The sequence below is a fragment of the Leucoraja erinacea genome, chromosome 15 (genome assembly GCF_028641065.1).
Source record: "Leucoraja erinacea ecotype New England chromosome 15, Leri_hhj_1, whole genome shotgun sequence".
Lineage (NCBI taxonomy): Eukaryota > Metazoa > Chordata > Chondrichthyes > Rajiformes > Rajidae > Leucoraja > Leucoraja erinaceus.
In genome coordinates, this window is record NC_073391.1 from 30,779,080 (window position 1) to 30,792,884 (window position 13,805).

A 13,805-nucleotide genomic window follows, 5' to 3' on the forward strand; every position below is an offset into this window, starting at 1 on the left:
TAAATATATATATTTTTTGTCTCCTAGTGGGAGGGTAAATTAAGCAGGCTAAGGCACACAATTTAACCTCTTGAAATTGGTATCCATGCAATAAACAGCAACCAGTTTAAGATGGAGTCACCACACTCATTAATGCCATGATCAAATATTTTAGAATATTTTCTGTGTTAACATCCACAGCAGAGATCGAGAGCACACGTGGAAGCAATGTTCGGAACAAATTTTTTCCAAAACAATGCACATCAATATTTTCTGCTCCCTTTTGACTCGCAGTATGCAGATAATTGATGTATCAAACAGCACAAGTATGGATGCCTGTGACAATTAAAATGGTACAGGTAGTTCCATAACACAAATTGGATATAGCACGCCTGACAAACAGAGGAATGTTATTTGTATTATGCTGGCTGGAGTGGTTGCAATGCAAGTTTGATAAAGAACTTATTTTGGAAATTAACAAGTAGAGAGAAAGCAATCTTGGGTTTAAACAGTATATGGGGGGAAAATGCTGTTCCCACGTAACCTTCCAGCAGTAATCAGACACCATTGTCTTTTAAGAACATAGCTGCTACTGTAACCATGGATGGCCATTAAAATTGACGTTATCATTTCTTTAGATGCTATTAAATAATGAACATATAGCCTTTAGTATTTTTAGCTTGCAGTAACAAAAATAAACTTATTGCCATTGAAAAGATCTTTATTTCTGCAAATCCTGCAAGAAAAATTAACTTTGTTATTGCGAATCTGAAACTCCAGCCCCTAGCTCCCTTCTCCCCATTGACACAATTGCCTTTATAACGAGATTTCCAAATACACGAAGCATCTTAGGAATGCAATTATTATGTTATACAGAACTACCTGCACTTGCAAAAACTATCATCATATTGTATATTTTAACAAATGTTTAAAAATATTTGACCTCGAGTGAAGCTCCAAATATTCTGCTTAATAACATCCAAACATTTGCAGATTCATTTTTCAGATTTCTCAACATTATTCAGAGGCCTCTCTGATGAAATAGCCAATCTACTGCAGGTCTACCACTGATTTCCTGGCAACAGGTACCTCCTTTAATCACGCACTTGAAATTGCCCCCCCCCTCCCCCCTTGAATACATGGCACCTAGGCCGGGTGAGGCAGCTGATCACATTCTCACTGGGACATCCATGCTGGTCGGCGGGTCGAATTTGCACTCTGGGGCCGAGGCATTAGAACTCCGGCCTGGCCAGAGCTGGCAGGTTCATTCCTACAGCCGACTTCTAAGGCCAATATATCAGCTCCATGGCCGCCTGAGTTGCCCGTTCTGGCAGGGGCGGAAATCCCGGGAGGGCCAGGGGGACACACGTTCTGGTGAAATCTCCGCTTTCCGCGAGACAGTGGGGGTGGGACATGATTGGACGGAGGAGACGTCGGTCAGTCGGCAATGGGGGCGGGACATGATGATTCAGCGCGATGATTGGAGGAGGTAGGTGTCGATCAGAGGCGGAAGTAGGGGGGTGGGACTGAGGATAGAGCGCGGTGATTGGAGGAGGGAGACCTCCGTGGAGCAAAGATCATAGAGCGGGGCTTAAATTGCATGCCCAGGTCATAGGGTCACAAGAGAAACACATTCCCTGGCCTTATCCGCAGCCAGGATCGATCCCGGCTCTCCGGCGCTGCAATCGCTGCCGAACCGCCACTGGACCATCCCTGTCCCCACCCGAGTGCCCCCCCCCCCCCCCCCACGCCTGGGGGTGGCCGGAGACGTCGAATGTCAGACGGGAGCGGTGCCCCCAGGCCCACAGCCAGCGCAGAGAAGCAGCGCTAATCCCAGCTCAACTATGCCTGTTTAAGAAGGAACTGCAGATGCTGGAAAAATTGAAGGTAGACAAAAATGCTGGTGAAACTCAGCGGGTAGGGCAGCACCTATGGAGTGAAGGAAATAGGCAACGTTTCGGGTCGAGATCCTTCTTCAGACCGATGAGGGGTTTCGACCCGAAACGTTGCCTATTTCCTTCGCTCCATAGATGCTGCCTCACCCGCTGAGTTCCTCCAGCATTTTTGTCTACATTCAACTCTGCCTGTCCCGCCAGGTTAACCTACAGCCCTGCCTGGACTGACGGGAACGACGGCCCTGGCTTACAGCCAGCGCGGAGAAGCAGCGCTAGCTCCAGGCTCCGGACTAGTGTCCCGCTCAACTCTGCCTGTCTCACTGGGCTAACCTACAGCCAGGCACGTGCCTTGAGTAATTACTCAAGGTAGGCAGTCAGTCGGCTTTAAAAAAAAATCTGAAACCGCGCATGCGCAGATTGTTCTCTCTGTAAAAAAAAGTAACAATTCAATTTTCCCACGGCTTCTAAATCTCCTTCATTTTTTAATTACTGAATGGGTGGGGGGTGGAGGATGAAGGCAGGTGGAGAGATGGTGGGAAAAATGGGAGCACACCGGGGCGTTGAATCAGTTGTCGTCTTATTGAATGGCAATACTAATGCAAGGGACAAATTGGAGGGAGAGTTCCTTTCGCAGCGTGTGGAGTGTCTGTGCCAGGGGTTAAAGATGCGGGGAAGGCAGGAGTGTTGAGAAGGAGGGGTTTGGAGATCATGTCAGACTCACTCACTGCTGCCGCAGCACTCCGGGCAAGGACAGCAGAACTGGCCGCCACTTCCGGGGAGGGAAGCAGCTCGGGTGACTACAAGCGGCCTCCGGGACCCGACAGCAGAATCAGCTGCCACTTCAGCGCTCACCTCTCTCCGTCTGAACACCTTTCACCGGCCGTTCGCTGGCTTCGCTCATGTCAGCCGCTTCCCGCAAATCCTTAAATTCCGACAGCCGAGTAATCTCAGTTGGTCCCTTGAGCGCGCTGTCGGAATTTAAGGATTTGCGGGAAGCGGCTTACATGAGTGAGGCTGGCGAGCGGCAGGAGAGAGATTTTCAGACAGAGAGCACTGCCAGATGTGTGCGGGGACCGGCAGAGGGGGCTGTCCGGTCCCGGCGGCCAATCGCAGCCACCCATGCTACTTCACTCCATGGCCACAATGCGGCGACTCCATGCCCGGAGCGTCGCAAGTGGTTTACTGGCCCCGATCCCCTCCTTCACAACGCTCCTGCCCTCCCCACAACTTTACCCCGGGCCAGACTCCCCAAACACTGTGAAAGGAGCTCCCCCCACCCAGGGAAATACGGTATTTAAAAACATATAGCACCAAGAAATGTACATACCACGTTATTGGTACACGAACTCCATTCTTCACTCTTTGTTTCCTAAGATACTCTTAAAATAATGACAATCCATATTTGAAAAACCCGCCAAGAAACTCGCGCTGCGCATGCGCAGTACTGCAAAGGCAGAATTTCAGCTGCCTTCAGCCCCGCTTGTCATTGTCGGCTTGAAGCAGCATCGACGGCACGTGGACTGCACAGACCTTGCGTGTTGCAAGTGCTGCGGTTGAAAGGCACGGAGAATTATGCCTAACTAAGAGATCGATCTCTTAGATAGACATAATTCACCCATGCTTTTACTATTTATATTTATTAATTGCCATTTCATAATTTTAGTCAGGGTAGGCAGTGCCTACCTTGCCTACCCTAACGGCACGTGACTGCCTACAGCCCTGCCTGGACTGATGGGATGCCAGACCGGAGCCATGGAGCTAGAACTGCTTCTCCGCGCTGGCCGTAAGCCTGGGCCGTCGTACCCGTAATTACCGTCCACAGGGCCCATGGCTGAAGCCTCCGAAGCCTCGCGCATGTGTGTGAGTGTGTGCAAGAAATTGTGTCACCACGGTCCCCTCCCATGTTTTGATAGCGATTTCCGTGCCTGTGTTCCAGTACCTTTGAACTCCTCTCAGAGGCAGAGCTCTCTTGGTCCAGTAAAGCAGATAACCCAGAAAGATTCTGGAACCAATGATGCCGGAAAACATGTGGTGCACCTGTGCGGCAATGAGATAATTTTCAGCTTCAGGCCTCATCCCTGAAAAGCTTGACCAAGGACCCAGCAGACAGAAATAAATTTCTATTCATCAGTCTGAACTGAATTTTAACCGGGATCCCAGGTGAAATATCAGTGTCCAACCATTTACAACAGTTAGTTTGCTCTATTTAAAAATAAATAAAACTAAAGCTATGAAATTTGTAGCTGTGCCTCGATGAAAACATTACCTGTGTAGGTGTGATGTGACTAATGTCTTCTGAAGCCAACTGTTTGAGTAATGTTGTTTTCCCTGCATTGTCCAAACCTAGAAGGAGAATTCTAACCTCCTGATCAGGAGCACTCTTCAATTTGCGCAGTATGGACAGCAAACCCTAAAAGAGGAAAAAGAATGCTCACTTTTAGCTATAGATTTCCACCACACTTTGTCTACCAGCCCATAGTTTTTCACTCCTCTAATGAGGTTCATAACTACATATTACTGAGTAAATGGCGAACAAAAAAAAAAAAACTTAGTTTCCGCAGTCACACATTTATCAATAAATAGTAATAGTCGTCGTAATAAAGGTGTAGACTACTTTCTAAATGGGGAAAGAATCGAGAAATCGGAATCGAGCATGCAACAAAAAAGCTTTTCACTGTACCTCCTCGGTACACGTGTCAATAATAAACTAAACTAAAATAAATCTAGGAAGGAGATGAGGAGGAATTTCTTCAGCCAGAGGGTGGTGAATCTGTGGGATTCATTGCCACAGACAGCGGTAGAGGCTGAGTCAGTGGATGTATTTAAGGCAGAGATGGATAAATCACTTGAGTAGTAAGGGTCAGCGGTTATGGCGCGAAGGCAGGTGAATGGGATTAGGAGGGAGAGAGATCAGCCATGATTTAATGGCGGAGTAGACTCGATGGGCCAAATGGCCTAATTCTGCTCCTAGAACCTGTGAACTGTGAATAAAGCAAAAAATAACTACAGATGTGGAAATCTGAACTAAACAAAGTACTGGAAATACTCAGCAGATCAGGCAGTGCCAGTGGAGGGAGAATTGCTTGCGGTCAATGATCTTTAATCAGAAAAAGTAATTTTACTACCGATAGACACAAAGTGCTATCTTTGGTATAAACCAGCATCTGCAGTTCTTTGTTTCTACATAAGGTAATTTTACTACCTTTGGAAAGCAACATATCATTCTGCATTTAAAACTTCCACAATATTAACACAAATGCCAGGGTGCATTTGTTGCTCACTTGCTTTTCCTTAAAAGTTAATGTGCTAATACTCACTCACTGCTGCAGTCTCCCATGAATCCATTCACAAAAATCAAGCAACTATTATCCATCCCTAGTACTTTCTGGTAACTAAAAGCTACCATCTTTTAAGGCCAGGTTTCAGCATTGTTTTTTATTATTTATGAACAGCATCATCTTTTATTTCACGTTCATATTCATAGAATATACTTGCCTTCTCAATTTTAAAAGTGACATATTTAATGACATTTATATAGAATTTCTTTAGCAAAGAGCATTACACTATTAATGTATTGGTAGAAGGATTAGGACAGGTTTGAGGATAACCTTTAACAGTCACAGGTTGTTAGGGACTGTTTTCAGAGTGGAATATCGCAGAGGTATAAATCCCTAGTCACATTTTAAAATAACTTGAATGAGCACAAATTGTAATTTACAAAGCAATGATTCAAAACTGTACAGGAGGATAAAGTTGAAAGTTTTCTTATGGCCAGCATGGCTACAATAGAATAAGACATTTCCCATGTTTTATCCAAAAGAATTGTGGCCCGTTTAATTTCCTCCATCTTATCTCTACGGTTACAAAATCCCATATACAACACAATAAAATAGCTTTTCTAGCAAAATATTGTATCCTATCAAAATCTTTAATATCTAGCAAATTTTCTTTCTGTCATCTTTTCTCAAGACAGAAGGTTCAAAACACACAATCTTACTGCATCCTATTAATTATGAGATATATTATAGCCTTTTGAAAAGGTATCCAATTGTATTATTTTTTGATAGAGGACAAACCACATCTAGACAATACTCTAAGGTAGACAAAAATGCTGGAGAAACTCAGCGGGTGAGGCAGCATCTATGGAGCGAAGGAGATGAGCAACGTTTTGGGCCGAAACCCTTTTTCAGACTTCAATACTCTAGATGTGATCATACCACAGCACCACGCAGTTTTAAAGTTATTTAAAGTATTAATGTTGCAGTCTTTGTATTCCATACTAATAATTTAATTGGTTAAATGGTTACAAGTGTATCTTTTTAATACCACCTGAAGCCTTGAACTAATAAAATCAATGATCTGTACACCAATATCCTAAATGATCTCACCTACTTGGATACTTCCAGACTATATTCCCATCAAAGACAGACATCTTCCATGTCTCATTTCAAGCCAGTGGATCACAAAGTTCTACAATCATCCAACATTTAGCTTAGTTAGACAACACAGAGGATAAGACTCCTAAACATTTCAGTTTATAACTATGGTAGATTGCAACAAGTGCATGAGCGAATACTTACTATCTCTTCTTATTATTTTCTCCTCATATTTTATATATGTTTTGCTGGCAATCTTCCTCTGCCACCACTCCGAGTTTTATAAAGAAACTATTAACTATTTTATTAACTATTTAAGACAGAAACAAAACTCTAAGCCCAAAAACCATCCAAGCTAAATTTAATTGCATCAAAGCATTGAGCTATGCAGCACAAAAACAGGGCCCTCAGCCTAACTAGTCCATGCTGACCAAGTTACCCAACCGAGCTAGTCTCACTTGCCTGCACCTGACCAATGTTCCCCCCAAACCTTTCCTATCCACGTACCTGTTCAATGTTGTAATTGTGCTTGTTGCTACCACTTCTTTTAGCAATTCATCACCCTCCGTGTGAAAAATTGCTCTTTTAAACCATTCCCCTCTCATCTTAAACTTATGCACTCTAGATATAGATTCCCCAACTAAAAGTCTGATCTTGACCACTTCCTGTTGTATATTGATATTAGAAAAAATGCTACCAGGGCTGTGATTTTGAGCCATCTTAATCAGAGTCCCCCTCCGCTGCGCAGGACAAGAGGATTTTTCCCATCGATGAAAAATAAAAGTTATTAGTGTTTAAAAAATGTTGAGATTCTCTCTCCTGAAGGCCACGCCCCTGCCGGAGGGACTATAAAACCAGGAAGTGTTGAGTGCCTCAGTCAGTCTCTACAGTCTGAGCTGTGAATAACACTGAACACATGTGTACTAAACTGTGAGTGGTTTTACTGACCTGTCAGTGGCCTTAATGTGGTTTGAAAATGTAGTTTGGAAATGCTAAAGCTGTGTTGCCTTTGGTTTGGAAATGCTAAAGCTGTGTTGCCTAATTAAAGTTGCCGTGCCTAATTAAAGTTGCCTTTGCCTTCTATATAATCAAAAGTCTAATCTTGACCACTTCCTGTTTGCGCTTTATATTGATTTTAGAAAAAACGCTACCACGTATGGCTGTGATTTTTGGCCATCTTACTCAGAGTCCCCCTCCGCTTATCAGGTGCCGAGGATTTTTACCATCGATGAAAAATAAATGTTATTAGTGTTCTCTCTCCTGTCAATCAAACCATGAAGGACACACCCCTTCTGGTGGGAGGGGGAGGGACCAGCCCTCCCGTGTGATGCTGGGACCCAACGGGTCACACTTAGCCTAGTGATTTTATATAGCTTTACTGTGGGAGGAAGGGGTGTGTTATTTTGAACTCATTTGGTGCATTACACCATCAGAATGACCATCAAATTGAATCTGCATGTCCAAAGAACAATTGAACTTTGTAGGCTTGGTGCTTTTCATAGTGAAAAAGTTTCATTTCTTTCCACTATGGTATTTACTTGCTGCAGATCCACAGTAAATTTAAGAATCACCATTGAAAGAAATAGACCCTTAACTTTAACTTAATAAGAAAATAGTTAACGGCTGCACTGTGTATTTGTTACGATACGATAGAACTTTATTTATCCCAGGAGGAAAATTAATCTGCCAACAGTCATAAAAACACAAAATATATGAAACATGAAATTAAAGTGACGAATAGAAGGGCTTGGGGATGTGCAAAGATTGGGAAGGGGAGTCAGTCGCAGTCTACCCCAGGACAGAAGGGGGAGTTGTAAAGTTTGATAGCCACGGGGGAGAAGGATCTCCTGTGGCGTTCTGTCTTGCATCTTGGTGGAACCAGTCTGTTGCTGAAGGTGCTCCTCAGGTCGACCAGTGTGTCATCATGGAGGGGGAGAGCTGTATTTTACTCCAGTACAATCCTTTTTACCAGATTATACATTAATCTAACTCATTCTTCTAGCACAGATTGAAATCTGAACTGCTGCTCTTTTCCCACTGCTACCATCGGGCCAGAGACACAGAGGCCTGAAATCCCACATCATGAGGTTCAGGAACAGCTACATTACTACAATAGGTTCTTGAACTGATCTGGACAACTCTAACCCAACCCTAACAACAGAACACTGTGGACAACCTCTTGAACTCCTGTGGACTTGTTTTCTAATTGTGTATTTTTGCACTAACGTCATTTTCCAGTCTTTTGCTTTCCCTATCTGCCCCAAAACATTGTCTGTCCATTCCCTCCACAGATGTTGCCTGACCCCCTGAGTTTCTCCAGCACTTGCTGCTTTGCTCATGATTCCAGCATCTGCCGTTTCTTGTGAGTCCTATGTAAACTAATGTTTTGTGTGCTGTGACTCTAATTGCCTGTGATGCTACTACAAACAAGATTTTATTGCACCTGTACCTCACTGTAATTATACACATGACAATGAACTCACCGTGACATCTAATTAATAAAAATTCCAGCAATACGGAGCAGCAACAATAATTAGCAAAAGAAAATAAACATTTTCCAGTAAGGTCAGGACAATAAACTGCACAAATCGAGAGAAGCTTGATGTCTAGAACTAGAAAAGAGTGAGGACAGAGGCACACACCTGTAAATGCTGCAATTCAACAAAATACGTTTACAAAAGTATGTGTGAAGACTAATCTCAAGTGGCAGCTGCAAGAAAATGCTCCAACCAATTAAGCTTACCTGGACAAGATGTAACAGATAATTTCCACACACCCGTCTTGCTGCCAAACCTCTACCCTTTGCTGAATCGTGTACCAGTTTACTTTAAAGTTTTTAAAATTGTACTATGTTCCATGCATGTTTATTACACACACACACACGAAAAAAAGGAAAACTGCAGAAGCTGGAAATCTAAAATAAGAACAGAAATGCTAAAACAACCTGAGCAGGCCACATCTTCACACAGATGTAGCCAGATCTGCTTAACATTTTGGGTATTTTCTATTTTTAATGTACAAATGATTGTTTCATTTAAACTAGCATTCGTTGATGCCTCACTTTAAAAAGGTTCTCATTTCAATCTATTACATTTACTTTCAAAGGGTTATCTAGGCTAAGAAACAAACTGCAATGGTTAAACCAGATTAATCGATTCATGTTACTATTCAAAGGACAAAGAACTTATTCCAGTACACTGACTAATATTCCCTTTACCGCAAACCATTTAGATATAAAAATCACTAGGTTGCATTTGTGGGCATCTTCCAGACACTGTGGCAAGGGTGACTAACTAAACAAGTTAGTCAACTTAAAAATACGTATTTACAATGCATATTAAGATGCTGAACGATAGGCTTTCTAAAATTTACTGTACTGTGATCAGCCTAAGCTAAATGAAATCAAAGTTCTGTTCAAACTACACTATTATAAGCTTCAACTTAACTCTAATCATAAGTCCAACCCATTGAGTTACTCCACCACCTGTGTTTTTTTTGTACAAAAACATCTGCAGATCCTCGAGTCTGAGGTTTAGGTGAATTATTACTGAAATGTTTACCAAGGTGCAGTGAAAAGCTGTTTCGCATGCTACCCAATCAAATCAAATACTATACATAAATACAATTAAGCCAAGTTCAAGTACAATATGTAGAGTGAAGGGAAAGACAGAGTGCAGAATAGAGTTAGAATCCAGTCAACACAAGGAAGTGCAGATGTTGGTTTGCAAAAAAAAGTGCTGGGGTAAATCAGCATGTCAGGCAGCATCTCCAGAGCAAATGGATAGGTGACGTTTCAGGTCAGGATCCTTCTTCAGAATGACTGAATGATGTGGGGGAAATGAGGGAGAAAGTTGTAAGAGGTGCAGGTGGCATAAAGCCTGGCGACAGATAGATACAGGTGAGGGGGATTTTGATTGACAAATGGGTGTACAAAGGCCAGGGATGAAAAGAAGACAAACCGCTGTGAGATACGGACAGAAGAAGAGTGAAATGCGTAGATGATGGGTATTGCTGCAAGTGAATGAGGGAGGATAGTGGGAGAAATGGGTGCGCATCCATGTGTGGCACATGGAAGAGGGGGTTTGGTTTATTATAATGGGTAATATTATTACAACAAGGAATGTTGATAGAGTTACAAATGGAAAAGATATTTTAAAGAGTAGAGCGATTGTCGCGGATGATAGGGCAGAACACAAAGTGCTGGAGTAACTCAGCATCTCTGGAGAACGTGGACAGATGACATTTCAAGTGGGGACCAGTCTGAAGAACCGAAATGTCGCCTTTCCATCAGGGACCAGCACGCAGAGTCCCCGCGCTCCCAGTGTCATGAAACAGGGGATTAGGCCTCAATTCCCCGGGGTGTAAATCGGCGGCTAATCCCCTGCCGGCCTCTCTCCACACGCTGCAGCCTGATCGTCCGCAGCCATGGCGTCGCAGCAACCGCTCGCCTCACAACACGGAGCGGCATTCCCGGCAACAGTGGAGCGGAGATCAACACCGCGCTCTGCCCCGGGCCTAGCCGCCGGCCCCATCCCCCTGCTCGGCGGCAACGGCGGCCTGGCCTGGTCTCTCTCCCGGACTCTCCGCTCCCCTCACTCATTCACTCACCATCTTCCCCTCACGGCGCCGGGTAACTATGGGCGGCGGCGTCACCTCGCAACCTGCGTAAAGCAGACACGTGACCCCCACCCAGGGCGGCGGGCGGCGTGGACACGTGACCCCCGGCCGCGCTCGCCCCTTCTCTTCCCCTCCCCTATCCCCCCCCCCCCCCCCTCCTTTCCCTTTCCCCCTCCCCCTCCCCGCCCCCCCCCCCCCCCCCCCCCCCTCCTCCTCCTCCTCTCTCTCCTGCTCCTACCCCTCCCATCCCCTTTTCCTCCCCCTCCCACCCAAAGATCATCCCACCCAAAGATCATCCCACCTCTCCTCCCCCTTCCCACCTCCGCTCTCCTCCCCTTCCCCCCTCCTCCCTTCTCCATGACGGCGGCGCGTCGAGCGATGACAAACCTGCGCATGCGTGAACCCCCAGCTGGGCGATCGTTCCGCCAGCGCAAACTACGCATGCGTGAAGTTCAGGCTTGGGCGCTCGTTCCGCCAGCGCAAACTGCGCACGCGTGGACATTCGGTCCGGCCGTTCCCCAGAGGGAAAAGCAGCCAAGTTGATGCTTTATTTTACCGCCCAACTTGCGCTTGTAAGAAATAAATGCTCAGGTATGTTGGTAACCATGTTGCGATATCCCTGATATTTTAATAGTCTTGGACCTGAGCTGCTCCTTATCCCGTGTCACGTAGTGATTGTTCCCCACATGCTGCCAGCCCCTGGGGTAGCTGTCACTCTCGCCTCAGCAATTCTGCACTCGTGTCAAAGCTAATTTTACCCATTTACTAATTTCAACTTTGATTTTTTACCTTAAAAATGTTTAGCAATCACAATTGCAGAATTTACATTCTGTTCCAGGGGTCCCTGCAGCGTTGTGACTTGCATGATAATTATTTGCCCCCTTCTCAGTTGTACGTTATTGTACTTATTTTTTTTTAAAATTCAAATCGTTTGCTATGTCGCTCTTCAAGGGAGATGCTAAATGCATTTCGTTGTCTCTGTACTGTACACTGACAATGACAATTAAAATTGAATCTGAATCTGAATCTGACGTTACTTTCGTGTCGGAGCACCTTTGACCATACTGTATACTGCTTTTAATTTGTCTTTAAATCTTTTTAAAACTGCTTAGCAATCCCGCTTGCAGAACTTGCATTCTGTTCTAGGGGTTTCTGCAACTCTATGACTTGCATGATAATTATTTGCCACGTTTAAGTTGTTCGTTAACTTGTATTGGAAGGAAGGTATAAAAAGGTTGCACTTTTGCACTTTTTGTTTCTTTCTGGTCTCTTCCTGGTGTGTTTCGTATTATTCGGTGACTGCTAAATCCAGCAACGTCCAAGGTGTCCAGAGAATTGTGATTGCCAATGTGGACAATCGTTCAACATTGCCTCCAAGTTTGTGATAAGTTTTGTTCCAAAAAGAATATAAGAAGTTTTGAAGAAGAATATTGCATTGCCTTTATTTATAAATATAGGCAAATATATTTAATTGAGGTAGGCCAAGGAAGTAATATTTTGCTGTTTTGAGTTAGCTTGGGTACCCTTTGAATGTATTCACTTTGCAAGGTTAGTTATGCATCAATTTATAGAATAATTGGATAAAATAATACAGAAGGAAACATAGAAAATAGGTGCAGGAGGAGATCATTCGGCCCTTTGAGCCAGCACCACCATTCATTGTGATCATGGCAGATTGTCGACTATCAATAACCCGTGCCTGCCTTCTCCCCATATCCCTTGACTCCACTAGCCCCTAGAGCTCTATCTAACTCTCTTAAATCCATCCAGTGATTTGGTCTCCACTGTCCTCTGTGGCAGGGAATTCCATAAATTAGATTAGGAAGCAATTAGATTTCTCCAACCAGTTGTTTCAACCCAGTTACACCCACATCCTTGCTTTTCCCACAAATCCCAGCAATTTTTTTCCACCCTTGAATATGCAGTTCCTTCTAGAAGGCTACCAATGGATGTTTTCTGGCAAAGGATTCCAAACGCTAGCCACCTGTTGGGAACAGCTCCACCCTAGACCACAAGAAAGTGCAGAGAATTGTGGACGCAGTCTAGACCATCGTATGAATCTTCCATTGACTTCATCTACACTTCACGCTGCGTTGACAAGGCCACCAGCATAATCAAGGACAAGTCTCACCCTGGACATTCCCATTTCTCTCCCCTCCCATCAGGCAAAGGTACAAAAGAGTGAAAGGGCATATCATCAGATTCAAGCATAGTTTCTTCAGATAACTGACCATCCTATCCCCAACTAAAAAGCAGTCCTGAGCTACTATCTACCTCATTGGAAACCCTCAGACTCTCTTTAATCGGACTTTACCTTGCACTAAAGGTTATTCCCTTTATCCTGTATCTGTATACTGCGGACGGTTTGATTGTAATCATATATAGTCTTTCCACTGACTGGATAACATGCAACAAAAATAAGCTTTTCTCTGTACCTTCTTGCACATGACAATAAATTAAACTAAAATAATAAATTTCTTCTTCACGTTGCTGCTGATTCATTGAGCATTCTGTCTAGCACTAATAACAATGTGAAGAAGAATTTGGTTAACCAACAGGTGGTTAGTATTGGAATTAATTGCTGGAGCCTTCAAGAGGAAGGTGAATATTTGAGATAGAAACAAATTTACAGAGGCCAATGGGAAAAATGATGAAATGGGACGTGCCCGGATTGAAATTGCTGGCGTAAATTTGAGAATTTAACAAGCTCCTGTACTAAATTACCCTATGATCCTATAAACTGTTTCATAATCATTAATCTTGCAGAGTGAATATGCTCAAAAGATTTCCAAAATATATTGATCTCGGCCTGCATTACCATGAAAGACTCAGCCCTTTTGTGTAGAGACTTGCGAGTGTTCACAAGCCTCCAGATAACTAATTTCCCTCTAACTATTTTGATACTATGTATATCTCACCATCTGCAATATCAATCATT

At 43.9% G+C, this 13,805-nt stretch overlaps 2 protein-coding genes across 4 annotated transcripts in view; one reads left to right on the forward strand and one right to left on the reverse strand.

The window, feature by feature from the left end:
* arl3b (ADP ribosylation factor like GTPase 3b) overlaps window positions 1–11,249 on the reverse strand; it is a 30,823-nt gene extending 19,574 nt beyond the window's left edge. The window contains exons 1-2 of one of the 2 annotated variants that reach the window (XM_055647013.1): window positions 11,188–11,249; window positions 4,141–4,284 (exon numbers count right to left, since the gene is read on the reverse strand). In XM_055647013.1, coding sequence (XP_055502988.1) covers window positions 4,141–4,284; window positions 11,188–11,226 — 183 coding nt within the window. In that variant the 5' untranslated portion in view covers window positions 11,227–11,249. Of the gene's footprint in view, window positions 1–4,140; window positions 4,285–10,858; window positions 10,968–11,187 lie in introns of those variants that run through there. The other variant, XM_055647014.1, reaches the window with a different exon arrangement.
* A 15-nt stretch (window positions 11,250–11,264) lies between these two features.
* Window positions 11,265–13,805, forward strand: part of sfxn2 (sideroflexin 2) — a 56,206-nt gene continuing 53,665 nt past the window's right edge. Inside the window, exon 1 of one of the 2 annotated variants that reach the window (XM_055647011.1) lies at window positions 11,265–11,458. The gene's annotated coding sequence lies outside the window, so the exon portion shown is untranslated. The remainder of the gene's footprint in view (window positions 11,459–13,805) is intronic. The other variant, XM_055647010.1, reaches the window with a different exon arrangement.